General features: G+C 40.1%; 1 protein-coding gene across 1 annotated transcript in view; it reads right to left on the reverse strand.

Moving 5' to 3' along the window:
• Window positions 1-17,182: 17,182 nt before the first annotated feature.
• The window catches only part of UBE2B (ubiquitin-conjugating enzyme E2B), an 18,465-nt gene continuing 15,624 nt past the window's right edge, over window positions 17,183-20,023 (reverse strand). The window contains exons 5-6 of the mRNA XM_006888063.1: window positions 19,745-19,833; window positions 17,183-18,157 (exon numbers count right to left, since the gene is read on the reverse strand). Coding sequence (XP_006888125.1) covers window positions 18,029-18,157; window positions 19,745-19,833 — 218 coding nt within the window. The 3' untranslated portion in view covers window positions 17,183-18,028. The remainder of the gene's footprint in view (window positions 18,158-19,744; window positions 19,834-20,023) is intronic.

Genomic DNA, 20,023 nt, shown 5'->3' on the forward strand with positions numbered 1-20,023 from the left:
GGGGCCTAGAGTGTCCCCTTTGTCTCGCTTCCAGGGTTCCCAATGCCCCCAAAGCACATGCAATAAAGTAATTTTCAGTGCTAAAAAAAAATGACTGAAAGAGCACATTGACAGAGGACTGCCAGAAATTCAAGCTGAATTCAGAAGAGGCTATGATATAAGGGGTATCAATGGTAGTATCAGATTGATCTTGGCTGGAAGCAGAGAATACCATAAAGATGTTTATCTGTGTTTTATTGACTATGGAAAGACATTTGACTCTGGATCATAACAAATCATGGCTAACATTGAGAAGAATGGGAATCACAGAAAACTTAATTGTGTTCATGTGAAATCTACACTTACACCAAGAAGCTGCTGTCCAAACAGAACTAGGGGACATTTCATGGTTTAAAATAAAGAGAAAGGTGTCAGTGTTACATCCTTTCTCTTTTTCTGTTTAATCTGTATGCTGAGCAAATTATTCAAGAAGTTGAACTGTATGAAGAAGAATGTGGTCAGGATTGGAGGAAGAGTCTCCAGCAACCCACTTTCATTATGCATATGTCAGCTTTGCTTGCTGAGAGTGAAGAGGACTTGAAATACTTGCTGCAAACGATCAAAGATTATAGCTTTTAGTATGGGGTACATCTCAGCATCAAGAAAATAAAAATCTTCACCACTGGACCTACTGACGACATCATGATAGATGGAGAAATGATTGAAATTGTTAAGGATTTAATTTACTTTGCCCGCATAATCACCACCCATTGTAACAGCAGCTAGGAAATCAGCAGGCTTATTTTATTGAGGAAAATCTGCTGTCAAGGGCCTCTCTAAAATGCTTAAAAAGCAAAAGTGTTGGTTTAAAAATTAAGGTGCACCTGTTCCAAGCCATAATCTTCTCAGTTACCTGCCATGCATCTGAAAGTTGGACAGTGAATTAAGGGTGAAAGAAGAATAATTGATACCTTTTCATTATGGTGTTGGAGAGGAGTATTGACTATCCCATGCTCTGCCAAAAGAACAAACAAGTCTACCTGAGAGGGTGTGCAGCCAGGGTGTTCTTTAGAGGCAATGATGGTGAAACTTCACCTCACATACTTTATTAAGCATGTTGTCAGGAGGGGTCAGTTCTTGGAAAAGAACATCATATTGGGAAAGCTGGAGGGTCAGCGAAAGGAAGGAAGATCATCAACAAAATAGACTGACACAGTGATTGTAACAATGAACTTGCACATAGCATAGCACAGATTATGAAGATGGGAGAGGATCCGGCAAGGCTCAGATCTGTTGTTCATAGGGTTGCTGTGAGTTGTAGTTGAATTGATGCACTTAACAAGGTATGTCCCAAACATTATCCATAGAGCACCATGAAAAAAATGTGTGCTGTGTGTTGAGAAGGTGGTCTGCTTAGACTTAAAACTAAAGAGTCTTTGAACCTCAAAATTGTAGCAAGTCCCTGCCCTGGGATGTGCATTCTTGTGATTACAGTGTGATCCTCCGAAGGGTCCTCAGGCAAGAACCTGCCATCTGTGAAACAGCAGTGCTGTCATTGTACTAATCATATCATTTAGCTACCTGTTGTTGTTGTTGTTGTGTACCAGAGTCGGAACTGATCCACAGCTGAGCTTCCAGTGGGTTTTCAGAGGCAGTAAATCATATGGGAGGAGAATGCCCATTCTTCTCCCGTGGAGCAGCTCGTGGATTTGAACCACATACATTTGCATTGGCAGCACAATTCCTTACCACTAAGCCTCCAGAGCTCCCTAGCTACCTGGAGGAAGCCAGAAAAAAACCCTGTAATTCCATCATTAAATCTTTGGGTTTTGTATGTCTCAAATAAAATCTGTATTTTCTTAGTAACCAAGTTTAAGTTTGAACTCTTGATGCCACTGAAAATGAAATTCAGTTGATCCTGAAAATGAGATAACTCAGGAGGGCACATAATTTTTCCAGTTGTCAAGATTCTTGATAAACCCGCCATGGGAACAAGCCGTGTGATTTGTGAGCACTGCTAGACTTGTGTGGTGAAGGCCACACTGAAGCCCATTGGAAAGAGGCCCACTAAGTCCCAGGCGCTTTGCAGCAGTGTTTTATCCCTTGCCTGAGGATTTTACATTTAAAAGACTGGAAAACATTAGGCAACACTGCCAGCCCAGAGACCAAAAAAGAAAACATACACATACACACACACAAAGCTGATGCCAAACCATATACCTGAAAATGTCTGTTGTTCTTCTGCCCAGAATTAGTCCTCAGCTCTAAAATTAGAATTTAATTGCATTTTAAAACCAGCTAGCAAGTAGAAATGAATTGCCTAGTACATGAGTTATCTGAAGACCAGACAGTGAAGGTAATTTAGAGCCATCAGCTCTTTAAAAGAAGATTTTAAAAATACTTTATGGCTAATCTGCAACTTTGAGGGAAGTACAGATTTGTGTTCTGTCCAACTGGTTTGTTATTTTGATCTGAGAAATGTGTAGATTGACCTCTGATGGAGGTGGGGTTTGTCAAACAGTTCCAGTGTAGGGTTTTTCCTTCTGAAAGAGATTCAAACGCAAATATATTCAGGAAAGAATCCGTTGTTGTTGTTGTCGTCCTTAGGTGCCGTCAAGTCTGCTTTGGTTCCTAGAGAAGCCCTATCTGAATGTAACAGAATGAAACCCTGCCCAGCCCTGTGCCTTCCTCACGATCTGTGCTGTGTCAGCCCATTGCTGCATTCCCTGTGTCAGCAGCCAGCTCCTAGACACTGCCTGTCAGCCTTGGTTGACCAGCATACCTAATGAGTGATAATTACCAAAGAGCAACAGCTGACTCAGGAAGGCTGTCATTGCTGTGACTGTCGGGGTTAATTTTTCTAAGGTATTGTTTCAATCAAGGAGAAAGAAGAGTGACTGACAAAGAATAAGAAGCTATCATTATTGGCTCAAAAGAAGAAAGTTGTCAGCTTAATTTCTTGCTCCCTTTTCCCTGGGCACATTTTTATCCCAAGAAGTAAAATGGCATATGGAAAATGACTACCTGTGAAATGTGGAAAACAAGTTTGTCTGAATTTCATGGATTCAGTATTCTTTCTACTATTGGATCACTGGTGGTGCAGTGGCTAAGCCCTTGGCTGCTAACCAAAAGGTTGGTGGTTCAAACCCACCATCTGCACCGTAAGAGAAAGATATGGCAGTCTGCTTCCATAAAAGTGACAGCCTTTGAAGCTCTGGGGTAGTTCTGTTATGTAGGAAAAAGCAACTCACTGTCATTTAACCTCAAGCTGCCTCTCTACTGGATTTCCAGACTATAAATTCCAAGGCTTGGGAGGTTGTCCATCCTTCCACTGAGCCCCTTGGGGATTCAAGCCACCACAGAGGTACAGCTTTTGTGGCTTTTTTTTTAGTAATGCATTTGGTTTTTCTTTCTAGCCTTACTATCCAGTCTTGACAAGCTGTGTAGTTTAGAGTAGCCACTCCCTTGGTAGAAAGAGCAGGGATCCCTGGCTTAGTGGCAAGGAGTTGTGCTGCCAAACCACAGGCAAGCAGTTCGAATCCACCAGCTGCTCCTTGGCAAGAAAGATGGGCAGTCTCCTCACTGCCTCTGAAAATGAGCTGGAGGGTCAGCTGTGAGTCGATTCTGACTCAATGGTAACTTAACATAAAGTGGGTTAAATCAGAGGAGAGCTTGTATCCCACGTGGACTTACATGTGTTTTTTCCGTTAGCCAGTAGATATTGAAACAGCTACAGGTTCTTAATGCCACAGGTTCATCTCACTGTCCAGTGGACTCAGTACTACCAGAATTCAGGATGATTGGATAACTTGTTAACACCTTTTGGAAAAGACATCTTTACTTAAAGTTTCTGTCAATGTCAGCTGTTGTTTAGCTGCTGTGGAGTTGGCTATGACTCATGGCTACCCTGGGAACAACAGATGGAAACCCTGCCCTATCCTCTACCATCCAGACAATGTCTGCTAGGCTCAAGCTCATTGCTGCAGTCACTGTGTCAGTCTTTCTCATTGAGGGTCTTCCTTTCTTTCTCTCACCCTCTACCTTTCCCAGCATGTTCTTTTTTCCAAAGACTGGTCTCTCCTGACAATGTGCAAAAGTATGTGCAATGATGTTTCACCCTCCTTGCTTCTAAGGAGGACTCTGGTTACCTTTCCCACAAGACAGACTTGTTTGTTCTTTTCTCAGTTCATGAGATGTACTGTCACAATTCAGAGGCATGGTTTCTTTGGTTTCCTTAACAATTATCTAAGCTCTGATGACCTAGTGGTAAGGAACTATGTTGCAGTCCCTACAGCATAAAGTTCAAATCTACCAGCTAGCTGCTCCTTAGGGAAAAGATGTGCCATCTCTTGCACATTAAACTGCCTCTGAAAACCCACTGGAGGGTCAGCTATGAGTCATTTCCAACTCAAACAGTAACCACCACAACCACCACATGTTTCTGTAGTGCTGGTCTGTTCGTTCTGTCTGAAATTTGAGAGCCTGGAGGCTTCTTTTTTCATTGTGGACTCAAGATTTCTTTGAATGAATTGCATTCTTCTCCAAGAAGAGAGATATTTTGCTTTTAAAGCTGAGGAATTTAGCTTGGTTGTATCTCTTTCAAAAAGTCTCAAGTAACTGGCTATTCTAGAAAACAGTTTATACCTTGAAAACTCTTTATTACTAAAAAGACTCAGATTGATTCACTGCTAAATGTTAAGGAAATCCATTCAAATACAGGTGACAGCCAAAGTGATTTCTTCACGCCCTGCTTAAAAGTTGTCTATTACCAAGTTTAAATTTACCAAAGGTGCTAGAGAGTACCCAAAAGGAATGTATCTGCTTCCACTTGTCACTATTTGCAGATGCACTTTTACAGTTTTCTAATAGTGAGAAATTCAGAAATGCGTAACCTTCACATCTCCTAAATATCCTGACTCACTGTGAAATGATGAATTACTCCCTGAAATGGACTGCTTTTAATTTAGAATAATCAAGAGTGTGTGTGTGTGTGTGTGTGTGTGTGTGTGTGTGTGTGTGTGTGTGATTTTGCTTGCAGACCTCTTCACTGCAGAGCATGCCAGGAAAAGGCTTCTAGAGTAAGGATTTCCATTATCACTTTAAATTGTGAACACGTACAGATCATAAGGCCTCCTGGTGGGGCAGGGGTTAAGCATTCAACTGCTAACCAACCCCCCCAAAAATGTCAGCTGTTTAAACTCCCATTTGAGCCATAGGGAAGAAAAAAACATAGTGGTCTGCTCCTGTAAGGGTGACAATCTAGGAAACCCTTGGAGGCAGTATTACTCTGTGCAGCATGTCACTGGGAATTGGAATGGACTCGATGGCAATGTTTTGGGGTGTTTTTTTCCCCTAAAAGATCATAGGTAACAAGACAAGAAATTAGATTCTAGCTTCCAAATAGTGTGCTCATGTTTTGCTGACTTCTGTATGTAGTGAAATATTAGAAATTTGTAATATGGCCTATCATCTGGGAAATATGTAGTATTATTGCCAGATTTAATTTATGATGATGAATTTGATTCATTGGACTACATGACTATGTAACCTTTTTTCTTTTTCTTTGCCCCTTATCTCCTCCCAGCATCAAAGCTAAGATAGAAGATTTATCACATTTTCATCATCAGCTACAAACTCAGAAAAAGAGGCTGGGATAAATGTGACGAGCCTGATTCTTGGTATTACCAGCACAAAATAAGGACAGTTGGAATGAAATGGAAAATGTCTAGATTGGCTTTTTAAAAGTTCTTATTCTTTCAGAATCTATCATTGTAAAATTATTCAGACATTTTATGTATTTATAAATCATGGAAAGATGTGTTCATGAACATTGTGAAAGTCTTTTGTTTTTAAATGTCAAAATTATTATTAAAGATGCCTTGCTTTTTAAAATGTTAATGTAATAATGGTAGGTAATTAATTTTACTACTTGTATTTTTTAACAGTTTTCCTTTTTAAAAGGATTTTTTTATGACTCCTCTTCCTTATTCCCATCCCACCCTGGTAAAATAGGTCCTTTATGTCTTATTTCTACCTGATACGATGTCATGTATGTACTCCCACACAATCACACTATTTTCTTTTTTTGGTAGGAATCCACCATCTTGGGGTAAGGGGCAGCCTAACCAAAGTATCTGGCCTTATTTGAAAGCTCATTGACATGAGAGTCCACAGCTTTGCCCAGGCAGCCAGCTGATCTGTAGATCCTCTAGAACATCTCCCGAGGTGCTGAACTACAGCCACATTCTCTTTTCCCCCCCTCCGGAAGGAACCTGAGGTTTGGCCTTAAAGACTTGAGGAATTGCTTTTCGTATAGTCTGCCAGGAAATAGGGGAATCCTGTTTGTCTATGAAATTTTTATAGTCATTTTTTCCCCTTTTAGTGTAGGCACTTTGGTGGCACAGTGGTTAAAGCATTCATCGCTGTGCCACAAATGCAAACCCATCAGTCCCTCCACAGCCAAAGGTGTAGCAGTCTGCATCTGTGAAGATACACAGCCTTAGAAACCTTATAGGCAGTGAGTCTGTCAAGACTCCATGGCAGAAGGTTGGGGTTTTGGTTTAGTAAGTGTATCTTCTCTGTACCCCTCTCTGGTCCTCCTGTACCCTTCCCTACTCCTCTTTCCTATTAGTCCTGGTGGCATAGTGTGTAATGTAATGTATCAGGCTCCTAACTAAAGGGTTAGCAGTTCAAAGTCATCAGCCACTTCTCAAGAGAAAGATGGGTATGTCCCTAAAAAGACTTACAGCTTCAGAAATATTGATAGAGGGTCACTAAGTGGAATTGACTTAACAGCACTGAGGTTGTGAACTGCATACTTTCTGACATAAATACTGAAAAAGGAGATGCCTTCGGACAGCATCAATCCTATCATTCTCCCTCAGGAGGTTCACTCCTTCAGTGTCAGGTACTGTGCTTGGTATTGGGCACAGAGGATAATCAGACCATGAACTCTACTTCAGTATTGTATACTGGGGAATACAGGTAATTGAACAAACGTGTTGGAGGAAAATGCCAGCTGTGGGAGCATGGTGTTTAGACACAGAAGGGTGGGGCTAAGACTGGCCAGCTCAGCTAGTGGGTGTAGAAGCCAAACCCTGAGTCATCAGTCTCTAAACAAGCCACTTCTCTCCCCTGTGCCTTATGTGAAGAATGGAAATTGGAGAGGTACCTCCATACAACAAAGATTAAATAGTAAATTTTAAGGGGCCAAGAATGAGCACTAGCCTATTTTTGTCTCCAAATGTAGCCTAGGCTCGGTGTTTAGATTATAGGTACAAAGTTGTGAGAATTAAAAAGTAGAAAAAAAAATCAGTGTGTGATTATTCAGCTGTTATGTACCATCAAGTCAACTATGACTCATAGTGACCTTATGGACAGTAGCTCAGAATCTTGCTCTGTCATAAGTCTAGCTCACAGGCTCTGGCATACCTGCCCCCATGGCCACAGTCACTGTGTCAGTTTATCTCCTCCAGGGTCTTCCTCCAGTACTGTACCTCCACCTTTCCAAGCATAATGTTCTCCAAGGACTAGTCCATCCTGGCAACATGCCCAAATTATATGAGGAGGAACTTCAAAATCCTTGCCTCCAAGGAGCAACCTGGTTTCAGCCTCTTCAGAGCAAACCTGTTTGTTCTCTTGGTGGTCATGATACTCTTCTCCAGCACCACAACTCAAACCATCAATTCTTCTTTTGCCATCCAGTTATAACCATGCCTTAAATTGAAACATCTAGGTCAGAAGCAATAGCCTGGTCTCTTGCTCCAATGGAACAGATTTTTTTCCCCCCAGAAATATATTGAAATTTAATAGTAACATTTTAGAGGAGACAGGATTCACTTTTAAAGTGTACTTTACACATATTTCCCATACATTCTCTTTATGACATACTACTGGAAATAGGAAATAATTACCTTTCAGAAGTGCATCCCTTGCATAAAGGAAGTTTACACTGTGGGATTTTTATATACTACTGAGCGGATTTGGATAGTAAATCTATAGGACAGAGTAGAACTTCCCTGAAGGGTTTCCAAGGCAGAAATCTATGGGAGCAGATTGCTAGGTCTTTTCTGCCTGTGGAGCAGCTAGTGGTTAAAACAGTAGACTTTTCAGTTAGCAGATGGGTGCTTTAACCACTGTGCCACCAGGTGTCCCTTACAGACTTACTCTTTAAATTTTATCTGTGTGTAAAAATTTTTAAAGATGAAGATAAAATTGGAAAAAAGTACATACTTGAACAAAGAAAGTCAAAGACACATGAATAGAGTTGATCCAAGATTAATGGATGTCAACCTCATCTTCCACAATCCTGAAACCAGAAGAACTAAGTGATACAGAGCTACCACTACCAATTTCTCTGAAATAGATAGCATTAGAAGGTCCTGAGATGAGTGGGAACAAAAGCCAAAAGTATAAAAAAACCTGGCTTTCTGGTCTGAACAAGTCTAGTAGAACCTCCAGGACTGTAGTCCTTCATCACTCTTCAGGCCAAGAACTCAACCCAACCCCATAGGATCAACCTTCAGTCAAATAAGTCAGTCTGTAAAATGAACAACACTAGCAGGTATGCTATCCTTAGACTAAACAACCACTTTAAGTCAAAAGAGTAGTATTTTTCTCAAGGACAAAGTTCAGAAGGCAGTAACAGGAAAGAAGAAAGAAATGGAAATCAGGAATACAAGGAGAATGTGGGGTGAGCAGTGTTATATTGTGGTGGGCATTGTAATCAATTTTAGGAAACAAAATGTATATACATTGCTGAATGGAAATCCAATTTGTTCTGCAAACTTCCAGCAAAAGAGTGTGTGAATGTTGATTGGAAAACTGATCTGCTCCATAAGCTTTATCCAACTCATAATTTAAAAGTTAAAAAACTAAAATTTTACAAAGTTAAAAACATAAAGGGACAACAACTAACACTAAAAAAAAAATACATTCTTCATGAAGTCACTGTTATTAGGTGCCATCAAGTTGTGTATGACTCATAAGGACTCTATGAACAACAGATATGAACCCTAGCCTATCTTGTGCCATCCTCACACTTCCTGACACACTCAAGCCCACTTCAGCAGTCATGGTGTCAATCCATCTAATCGAGGGTCTTTTTCCCTTTCAACAGCCCTCTACCTTCCTAAGTATGATGTCCCTCTCCCAAGAAATAGCCTCTCCTAACAACATGCCCAAAGTATACGAGATGAAGCTTTGTCATCTTTGCCTCCAGGGAGCCCTTTGGCTCTCCTCTGTCCAAAACATATCTGTTCTTTTGGTAGTCCATGGGATAAGTCGGTACTCTCTCCAACACCACAACTCTAACTAGAAAAGAGTGCCATTCTCAAGAAAGGTGATCCAACAGAATGTGGAAATTACCAAACAGTATTATTAATATTGCATGCAAGCAAAATATTGCTGAAGATCATGCAAAAATGGCATTAACAGAAAAGACCTAGTTTGTTGGGTAACACTGGGTTGCAAAAGATCCACAGTTGGCCTTCCAGCAGGTTTTCAGAAGCAGTTAACTGCAGATTGCTCAACAGAACTTCTTAAAACTAGGCCACCAGAGTTCCCCAAAACAGTAATAGATAAAGCTACTTAGCCAGTCCTTGAGAGGGTGAAACCAGGCTGCTCCTTGGAGGCAAGGATTTTGAAGTTCCATCTGACATACTCTAGCCGTGTTGCAAGGAGGGACCAGTCCTTGGAGAGGGACGTCATGCTTGGAAGGGTGGAGGAACAGACCAAGAGAGAAAGACTTTGGATGAGATGGATTGACTCAGGGACTAGGGTAATGGGGTAAGTGTGTCAAAGACAATGAAATTGGCTCAAGACACAGCAGGTTTCAGGGCTGTTGTACAAAGGATCACTGAGTTGATGGCACGTAACAGCCAGTCAGCTCTGGTCCTTCATTAGAAGGCAGTAGGATTCATTTGAATTTTCCTGGCATCTGTTCAGACCTGTGGCTCAGACCATATTATCAATGCCCATTCTCTAATGCTTTGCTAATCTGTAGTACATGGCAGTGAAAATTCATCTGAGGTGAGGTCTGTAGTTGTTGAAGTGCTTGCTGAGCACCGACTCACAGCTGACTCTCCAGTGGATTTTCAGAGGCTGTAAATCATATGGGGGAAGAGACTGCCCATTTCACATGACTTTGGGTTGACAGTGTAACTAAATGTCCAGTAACTTGATCTTTCCAATTGTCTAGCTCTAAAGAGAGCTTGTTGCTTAATGTCTGGAAGAAGACTGTCAACTTCTGCTGGTATCTGCAGCCTGCATGCCCCTGCCATCTACCCATGGCTCTGTTCTGGAGGAATAAAAGCAGAATATTTCTTTCATCCAACAAATATTTTGCACATTTTCCATTTTGTGCCAGTTGCTGTTCTAGGAACAGAACATAATGGAGTGAACTGCCCACATGGAGAGTCTATTTTAATGAAAATAAAGCCCAGTAAAGGTATTTGTTTTCCCCAGTCACTATGCACCTTCTAAAGTTGACTCCTGGAAGACAGTGACAGTGGCAGCTGTCCTCCTCTTTGGTTTGAAAGTTGTTCTCAAAAGACCAGCATTCAGGCCAGAGCCTTCTGCCTGAGCGTCTGTAGATGATGGAGTGAGCCTGGAGCCTTGCACTGAGCACTCTCACATCAAGACCCAACTGGGCTACTATTTATAAGCCTTAGCTTTTGTTGTAAGCCATTTAGCCCTTCACTCAAGTAATGTTAACACTGTATTGACCAAGTCCCTCCACATTAATCATGTAAGTTACGTCTAGTGATTTCAACCTCAGCCTCTGGGGCATCAGAAGGTGCCCAAAATGGTAGGTGTCCGGTTGTCTCATACCAACTTAGTGAGGCAGAGACTCCATCACCTGTTGACAAAAATGAAACAGATTTCCCTGAACAGTTTCTCAAAAATCTATGACCCTATAAATTGGGGCTAGATAATGTCATTCACTTTGATCTTACTGCTCTAGTTCTGGGCATGTAGACCAGAGCTGCTTCCTTGATGGCTGTCAGACAAGGGTACCTGCTTTTATAGAACTTGACCCAAGGTTTCCAGCCCATAAGTAGAATAAAGAACAAAAGAGCCCTCTTTGGTATGGCCCTCCCACCTCTTTTACCTAAGAGAAATGTTGCAGATACAGGCTTGATAGATCTTGGCTCTCAGATTTCATGAAAGGGAAGATTAAGGTTAGTTTGAGCTGTGTGGGCTGAGCAGTTAAAGCCCTTGTAAAAGCCGGCAGCAACTTTTCATCTTGTTAAAGCTGGGGAGTTGGGGGAAGGTACCTGTGTCATTTTCTTCATAAGGCTGATTTAATTGTTGCTAGTCGGTGTAAGTTGGTTGGTAATGTCTTCCTCCAGAAAGATACTTTACTTCAGAGTAGGCATCTTCAGTCTTTACTAGAGGATTCAGTAGGAAAATTGCAGGTACAAGTTATTAAGTGAGCTCTCAGTACAGCTTCCTCTTTATAGTTTCTGCTTGAGGTTTGCTGGATGAATATGAAATTTCTCCAACTAAGTTAGATTTATACAAAAGTGAATGCTCACAATTACTGCACCCAACCAGTTTAATTCTTAGGGCTACAAAGGTGGTCTTTTACAGTGCAAGCTGCAAAAGCAAAGCCCACATTGATATGAATGAATGGCAGCAGGCACTGAACAACACAGCACAAGCTAAATGTGAGGCTGCTCTGGAAGGCAAACACAAATGACTAACCCTGACCAAAACATGTGTGGCTTGCACAACTCTGCTCTATTGGGTGCCCCAGAACGTTGGGAGTAGCTTTTGCTGTAGTGCTGGCTGTGTCTCTCACTTAGCCAAGGGAATGGGGCCCCTGCAAAGCTGTACTCCAGAAAGCTCTGTCCAGGTTTTTGTCCTAAACTGCTTTCTCACTTCTCTGGGTGGCTGTGGACCACAGCCAGACCATCATGTATGGCTGTCGCTTCCCCTTAATCAGCTGTTCTAAACCTTGCTATATTTACTAAATTATCTTTTATGACTATGTTCTACTTCTATGACAGAAACAGAAAACTGTTATTTGAAGTGTCCCCAAAGGACTAGGTACATAGAAAGGGCCCTTTGCTATTTTATGGTCCCCTCATTCACTGCCCAAGTCTGAACACTCACAGACAAATGCTGCCTGGAAAGAGGCTCCCATGCTTGGACTTTAAGGTTCCATTTTTCTGATGCTTATGTTGTCTCTTACAACTTGGTCCTGAGGGGTAATGCATTGATCAGTCAGTTCTCAAGCTGTTCCTACAAAAGTATACCCAGCCCCTATCCAAGAGCTGATATGTACAGACCGACAAAAGCCAGGTAGAGTAACTTTAATAGATTGAATCATCAAAGCACTATTGACAGACACCAAGATTGGCTTCCTAGCTTGTCGGCCCTTTGCACCTATCATGGCATTGACTTTTTCTTCACTCTGAAGGGAATTTTCCTATTAGATGTTCCTGGAAATCTTCATCCTTACAACTATAACCTTATGTGGCCATACAAAAAATGTCCTGTAACCAAACCCACTCCAATACATTAAGACCATCAACTTGGGTTTTCTGTGAAGGTGATGTTCTAAGCCTTTATAAAGCCAAAATCTGTGACAAAGGGGTGTGTGTGTCTAGATTCTTGCCCAGCCCAGCCGGGTTATTATTAGGCCAAGCAAAAATGGGTTTACTAGAAAAGGATGCCTCCGATTCAGAATGGCATAGTAAGTAAACAGCTTTTTTGCTTTCTCTACCCAAGCTCCAATGCAAAAACAAAATCTCCCAACTCAGTTTTGTAAAATAACTGTACTGAGAGCCCAGTTAAGAGCAGCATGCTTCTCTGCAATTGACATTCTCCTGCAGCTAGTCCAATCCAGCTGATGAACCTGGTATTCTTGGCAAAAGGTTTTGTTTGTAAAGGGGAAAGGGAACAAGGCTAATGTATCCTTTGGGGCTTCAGACAGGAAGCAGCAAAACCAACCCTTTGCTCTCCTGAGGTCTGCATTAAGTGCTCCCACGTTTGCATTTCAGACTTCAAAACACTACCTCCCTCATTCTAGGAATGACAAGCACCAGATGGCTTCCTGTTGGGAAGGGATGGCTAAGGCTGGCAGTCTTAAGAGGATCCTTCCAGTGACTGGCTCTGATCCTCTCTGCAAGTTCCCTAAATGACACTCTTATCTTGTAAGATTTTAGGCAATGGGCTTCAATCTATTAGAGATTGTGAGGGTGTGGTTCAGACTATTCTTTCTTCATAGTGAGTCAACTCATTGTCACCTAACAATTATCACTTTCCCAAAAACCCACAAGACCATCACCAACCACTACCATAGGAGACTTTTCTAACTAGCTAAATTACCTAGTTTCCCTCAGTAGAGTTCGTTGTTTTTATTAAGGTCATCCCAAGTATGTAATTGCAGAAATCACTGATAAACGTGTAAGAGTGCCAAATCTTAGCATTGAGGTAAGAATACCATTCTTTCTGAAAGTCAGTCTGTGCATATTTTTCAGCCAAGTATGAGTCCTCCTTCTGCATATCAAAAAGGAAACTTGGAGTATGACCTTCCCAGCTTGATTTTTAACTCTCAAGGAGCTGATGCTGCTGACTGAGGGAAAATCATGTACTCAACAATGTTTGTAAAAGGGTAAGGCTTAACTCTATATTGCCAATTATTAACTTAAACAAAACTTTAAGATGTTCTTGTTAAGATTGTTTTATAAATGGCTATAGTGATTGCAGTATGGAGAAGCTGACTAGCATACCAATTTCTTTGTTGAATTTAGAGGGGAGAAAAGTTAAGCTTTAACAAAAAACAAACAAACAAACAAAAAAATTTTAAAAAAAATCAGTATCTGCTATCATATTCCAGAACTAAAGAAAATATTTTCCATCTACCTTATGATATATAAATTCTTTCCTTAATATATGGGAATTAAGACCACCACTCTGGGATAAGGCTCTGTCCTATGTACAATTGAATCTACCTATGGTAGTTTTTTCATTACATACATAAGAATTCCCATATAACTGAATTTTCTTTGGGACTGTACTGCTGAATACAGTTTAAAAAAAAAATGTAATAAATACTATCAGGACAGATATGACCCTTCCGCCTAGAAAATGGGAGAAAATGAGAACTTCTAAGTACCGTGGGCACAATGAAAAATCATGCTTGAGTCCCAGGGTTAATGAATACAAAATGAATAAAACAGCTGACAGAACACTGTTACTGAGCAAAACTAGACTGTTGCTAAACATTGCGCCTTTAATAGCTTCCTTCCCCATTTAGCTAAGAAAAACGTCTTTATCAGTTCCAAGAGATTATTTAAATTCAGGAAACCTGTGTGTCTCAGGTGGAGAGAATGGGTTTCCCAGGAAACCTATCTCTGTGTGTATGTGTGAGCTGGAGAGAATGGGTTTCCAGACAGATGCAAGGATTTCCAGGAAAGGGTAGGGGGGGAATCTAGTCTTGGTAAGTCACAGCCCTATGTATCAAAGACCAAAGAAACACTCTCATAGCCAAGCTTGTGTAGACTAAAAAATGTGGGGAATAGTAGACAAGAAAATCTTTTCACTGGATAGATTTAAGTCTGTATGTGACTTGAAATCGAAAGTATTTTCAAAAATTGGGATGATTAATGATTAAGTTCAGTAGAATTTCCAAAAATTAAGCTCAATCCCTTATACTCTCAAAGAATACTTCTTGTTATGCGCCATCAATCAGAAACGACTCATCGCTGAATGGAGCAGCTGACTGGTGATCTGAACTGCATACCTTTGGGTTGGCTGTGCAGCTCCTTACCATTAGACCACCAGAGCTCCTCAAAAGATACTACTGCTGCTTTAATGAGCTGTTGAGCCGACTGTTATTCACAGCAACATTACAAACGATCAAAAGATGTTACTAGTTTTTGGTGTGATGGATTGCTTTTATCAGGTTCTTCTCACCCGTCTCACACAGATTATTGTTATGTGCTGACTCATAGCTGATCCACCAGCAGGTTTTTATAAGCTGTAAACTGCAGGAGTGGAGACTGCCCATCTTCCGTCCATGGAGCAAGTGGTGTTTTTAATTGCCTGCCTCTGGGTTAGCAGGGCAAATCCTTACCCCCTAGACCATCAAACCATCTAAATTACTGAGGAAGACGACACTAAAAGGCACTTAGGGCACTGTTGTGGGAGTGGGTCTATACTAGTAAGAGAGGAATATGGAACCCTAATGAGGGGATTTTGTCAGTTTTGCTATCCCACGAGGCTCGAAATTAGCCACCTAAGACCACAAAGGGTAGAACCTCATAATTACCAACAGGAGCTGAGAGTGACGCTTCCCCTGGACCCAGGGTGCCTGAGGTGAGATGCTCCTAGACTTGGAGACAGTAAAGTGTACACCGCAACACTGGAGACAGCACCTGGTGAGAAGCAGTGGCAGCAGAACCAGGAGACTGGAGCAAAACAGTGCATTGGGCTTCCTGGCCTACAGAGGTGGTTCCAAGTAGGTGTAGACCCACAGAGCAAGAGTTTAGCAACTTTGAGGAGCTGATTTCCTAGTGTGGAAGGGGTGTTTCTCTGGGCCCTTACTGGTGGAGTTAAAGAGGTTTGTGACACTTGGCTTGTCAACAAGCACCGCTAAGAAGCTATACTGACTGGAAAAACTGTATATTGAGCTCCTGATCCTAATTTGGAACCTGCAATTTCCCTAATAAACCCTATAATCAAAGCACTGTTTCTGAGTTCTGTGTAACCACTACAACAAATTATCAAATCCAGCAAAATAGAAGAAAGTATGGTGGGAGAGGCTGTGGTATCAAAACTGATAAGTTGGATGAATTAGATATGCCTGATCTCTGCCTCACAGCAATCAGCTGATCTTGACTTCTCTCCTTATGAAGTCAGAGGTCAAATGCTTACACCACTATATTTATTTATAGGTTAAATAAACCAGAGTACTTAGTTCAAATCCCAGCTCCATCATTTAGCAGGTTCACCTTAGGCATGTTACTTCCTCATAGCTGAAATACAACAGCACTTCTATCTCATAGGGTTATTGTGAGTTAAGGTTCTGGATATGACAGCTATTGTTAGGGGAATTATTTACCACACATACATTTAAATTTTAACAAATTCAACTATACAAAAAAAGAAGTTTCTGTTTTAGCCTCTTACCACATCATAAATTAACCTATTGTTTAAATGTTATAATTTTTCATATAACATAATCTTATAAACTGAAGGTTTACATCTGGTACTCAGCCAAAGAAATAGGGATCTATTCCAAAGCTAAAGGAAAGGTTGGGAAAGGGCAGTGTTTGAGAGATGGGAGCATCCTAAGGACTTCCTCCAAGAGGAAAGTGAATTGGTACTGAGAGTTGCTGCATACACTGATCACGGATCTCTCTGCAAAGTGACATGTTGTATGTATCTAACAGTACCTAACAGGTCCCAAGCAAAGAGAAAAATTAGGTTAAGGGTAACAATGGATGTTGAAGCAGTATCTCAAGAGCATTTAATGAACTAAGAGAGTCCTCACAGATACTGTGAAGTCAGTCATTGGGGTAAATATCTACAGAAACTAATTTGGCACAGAACTAAACTATAAAACATAACACATTTAATACGACCAAAAAAAGTACCTTTAAAACAAAGCATCTTCCCCCCCCCCATGATTTCAGACAGTAAACTCCTCTTTGAATCAAAGATCAGTACTTATCCATTTCATTGTTACATTCTGATTAATGAACAGAAGTAGTATATATTGCCATCCTGTATAACCCAGTCTTCCAAAAGAGAAAAGGCTAACTTACTCTCTTAAACTAGTATTGGTTTGACAAGAAACTCTTGAGGTTTTAATAGTAGTTAAAATAGCGGTTTTAACTAGTTAAAGGCTTTACAAGTGGTTCAATAATATTTACTAGAATATTTTCCATTTTCTGTTCTATTCCAAGGGCATGGGATAGCTTGGCTTTAGCTTTCCACAATACTGTATTTTAAATTTTTCCAATAAACTAAATTCAGTACAATTTTATTCAGTTTAGGAGATTTTAAAAAAAATCCAAAAAAAAAAAATCTCCATAAAAGAAAGCAATTCAACAAATCCTGTTAAACATTTTCTCAGAATAAACAGGCAATTGCATTAAAAGGCAGTTTTCAAATGTGTATTCCAGCATTTCTTGCAAACATCTGCCTTGCTCACGTTAATGCAACCAATCTTATTCACGGCTAATAATGTGGCATGTATTTCTGGTAAAGTTTATAGTCTGACTTAATCAATCAGAAACTTTTAAAAGATACTTTCAATCAACAAAATGAGTTGCAAGAGCTCTTTGTTCATGGTGGATATACTCACTGCAAAAGGTACAGCTGAACAACAAGTAGTGCATGAAGAAGCCGTAAGAAATGGCCTAAATACAGAACTAGACAGAATCAAACCAGTTATGTATATAATAGCTCAAGTATGACTAATATAGGTACATTCAAAATGAAGTATGAAATTATAATTAGTGTTTACACTTAAATTTGACTAAATTTCTTGATAAAATAGAAATCCATCCTCTTAAAATTGGAAATGAAACTATCATCAGTTAATGAAGAGCTAGAGACTTATTAACCCCTCCTATACAGACAAGGAAATAAGTGACAAAAGTCTCTTGCACTGAAGTTATGTATTTTAACAGCTTTACATGTAATATTCATATATAAAAACTTTAAGTGCTTTTCTCCAATTTAAAAATCTAAAGAATTCAAAAATAAGGCATTCAATATTTGAAAAAAGTACAGATTTACAAAATGTGTATATTCTGTCATGAAAACTCCACACCAACATTATACACTTGGAAAAAAATACAAACAGGATATATTACAAATTTATGTAGCAATAACTTAGTTCACACCATGCAATAAAAAGTACATTAATCAAGATACACAAGCTTTTGTAGGTTCTAAACTGAAAGACTTTTTTTTTCTTTTTTTTCTGCAGAATCCTTAAAACCTGTGGCACTTAAAATTTGTTAGCCTTTCTACTGAGAGGTAAATTATACACAACAATGATGAAAAAGATTAACAGACCAGTTGTCTATTACGAATCATTCCAGCTTTGTTCAACAATGGCCGAAACTCTTTTCTCATATTCTCGTTTGTTTTCCTGATAAAGCTGCGCTGCCTGGCTATTGGCTGGACTGTTTGGATTTGGTTCATCCAACAAAGACTAGAAGAAAAAAAGAAGAGAAAAAAGAGTTGCAGATTTATTCTTCATGCCAGTTCAAAAAACTCCAACACACTGCCAATGAGTTGGAGGTTCATAGCTGACTCCCCAGGAGGGTCTCAGAGAATGTAAACTGAGCAGGAGAGTCTTACTTTCTCTGGTGGAGCCACTGGTGGATGCCAGTGAAACGCCACCTTTCAGTTAGCAGTGCAAGACCCTGCTGTCTATGTCATTAGAGCTCCCCACACCCTTTTTTTCTAGGAGGTTGGACACTGATACAAAATAACAAATGAGTATTTCTTAGAAATTTTTAGGTCTAAATACTTTCAGAAGTAACACCAAACAAGACTAGAAGAGGATTCTGACTGATAACAAGCCTCAAAACAAAGAGCTCTCAATTACCTTATGATTTCTGTTTCAAAGAAATCCAAATAGTATTTTGTTGAATACTGACATTTTCATGAACCAGAAAATAATTGTGTTAAAATAGCAACTAACAATTTTCAGAGTTAAACTCTATTATTGTGATTACTTCGAAAATGTCTGGTAGTATTGCGTGGAATGGAATTCCAATAATGGAATCTCCATTAATCAACAAAATTTTAATGTCTATACATACAGAGTTGATGCCTTTGAGCTGTGGTGCTGGAGAAAAGTATTGAATATACCCTGGACTGCCAAGAAAACAAACAGATTCATCCTAGAGAGGGTTAAACCAGGCTACTCCTTGGAGGCAAGGATTCTGAGGCTTCGTCTGACATACTTTGGACATGTTGTAAGGAGAGACAGGTCCTTGGAGAGGGACATCATGCTTGGGAGGGTGGAAGGACGCCACAAGAGGGGAATACCCTCTATGAGGTGGATTGATTCAGTGACTGGGGTAATCTGGATGGGTGTGTCAGAGGCAGTGCGACTGGCACAGGATAGAGCAGGGTTTAGGGCTGCTGTACATAGGGTCGCTATGAGTCGCACATGACTTGATGGCATATAACAACAACAACATACATACATACAAGCTTGGAAGCAAGAGTGGCATCCACTTCCTAAATAACATGCCTCTGGAAACCCTATGAGCTATGATAAATGTCAACAGTTGCAGAGGGCCTGCAGGCCTTTTGTTCATAGGTTCGCTATGACTTGAAGGCAATAAACAACAACAAACATACAAATGCATACCTAGCAGTGAAAGAAAATGGGAAAGCTGAAAAGAATGGATTTTAAATGACAGTATTAAAGAAGTGTGATAAGCAATTTTTTTAAAAGTCAAAACCAAAATGTTAGATCTACTACTCTTAAATCTACATAACTAAAACATTTCTCATCCTACTCCTCCTCCAAAAGTCATTCAAGATCAACTCTTTGGCAACTTCCCTTAAAAAGCAGAACAAGCTTGACCTGATAATACACTTCACTCACACATGGAAAGATACTCTGGACTTAATACAATGTGCACAATGAAAAATCAGTTGAAAATTACTGGTTCTTGAGTTCCAGTACTGGGTACCTGGATGCTAGAAAGTTATTTTGCTCAACAGGTCTTTAGCTTACTATTAAAAAGCTGTAGCCCAAAGAATCCTAACACACACTTACCTGAATTGATGTTAAGATGGAAGATACATCATATGTTGGACTCCATCGGTTCTGAAGGATATCTAAACATATGCTACCATCAGCATACACTGCAAAGACAATACTAGAATTGGTTACATACTAACTTTTCCTTGTACATCATTATCACAAACAAATGACTGACCAAGTCACAGGTTTGTTGTTTTGGCTTTTTTTTCTCAGTTGCCATCTCACTCAGCCATCATTTTACTCCTGTGTCAAAACCTGTGTTCCGTCTTCTAGGTTGCAACACCCCCATGA

Source organism: Elephantulus edwardii, unplaced genomic scaffold (genome assembly GCF_000299155.1).
Source record: "Elephantulus edwardii isolate Elephantulus edwardi_28Jun2011 unplaced genomic scaffold, EleEdw1.0 scaffold00064, whole genome shotgun sequence".
Taxonomy (NCBI): domain Eukaryota; kingdom Metazoa; phylum Chordata; class Mammalia; order Macroscelidea; family Macroscelididae; genus Elephantulus; species Elephantulus edwardii.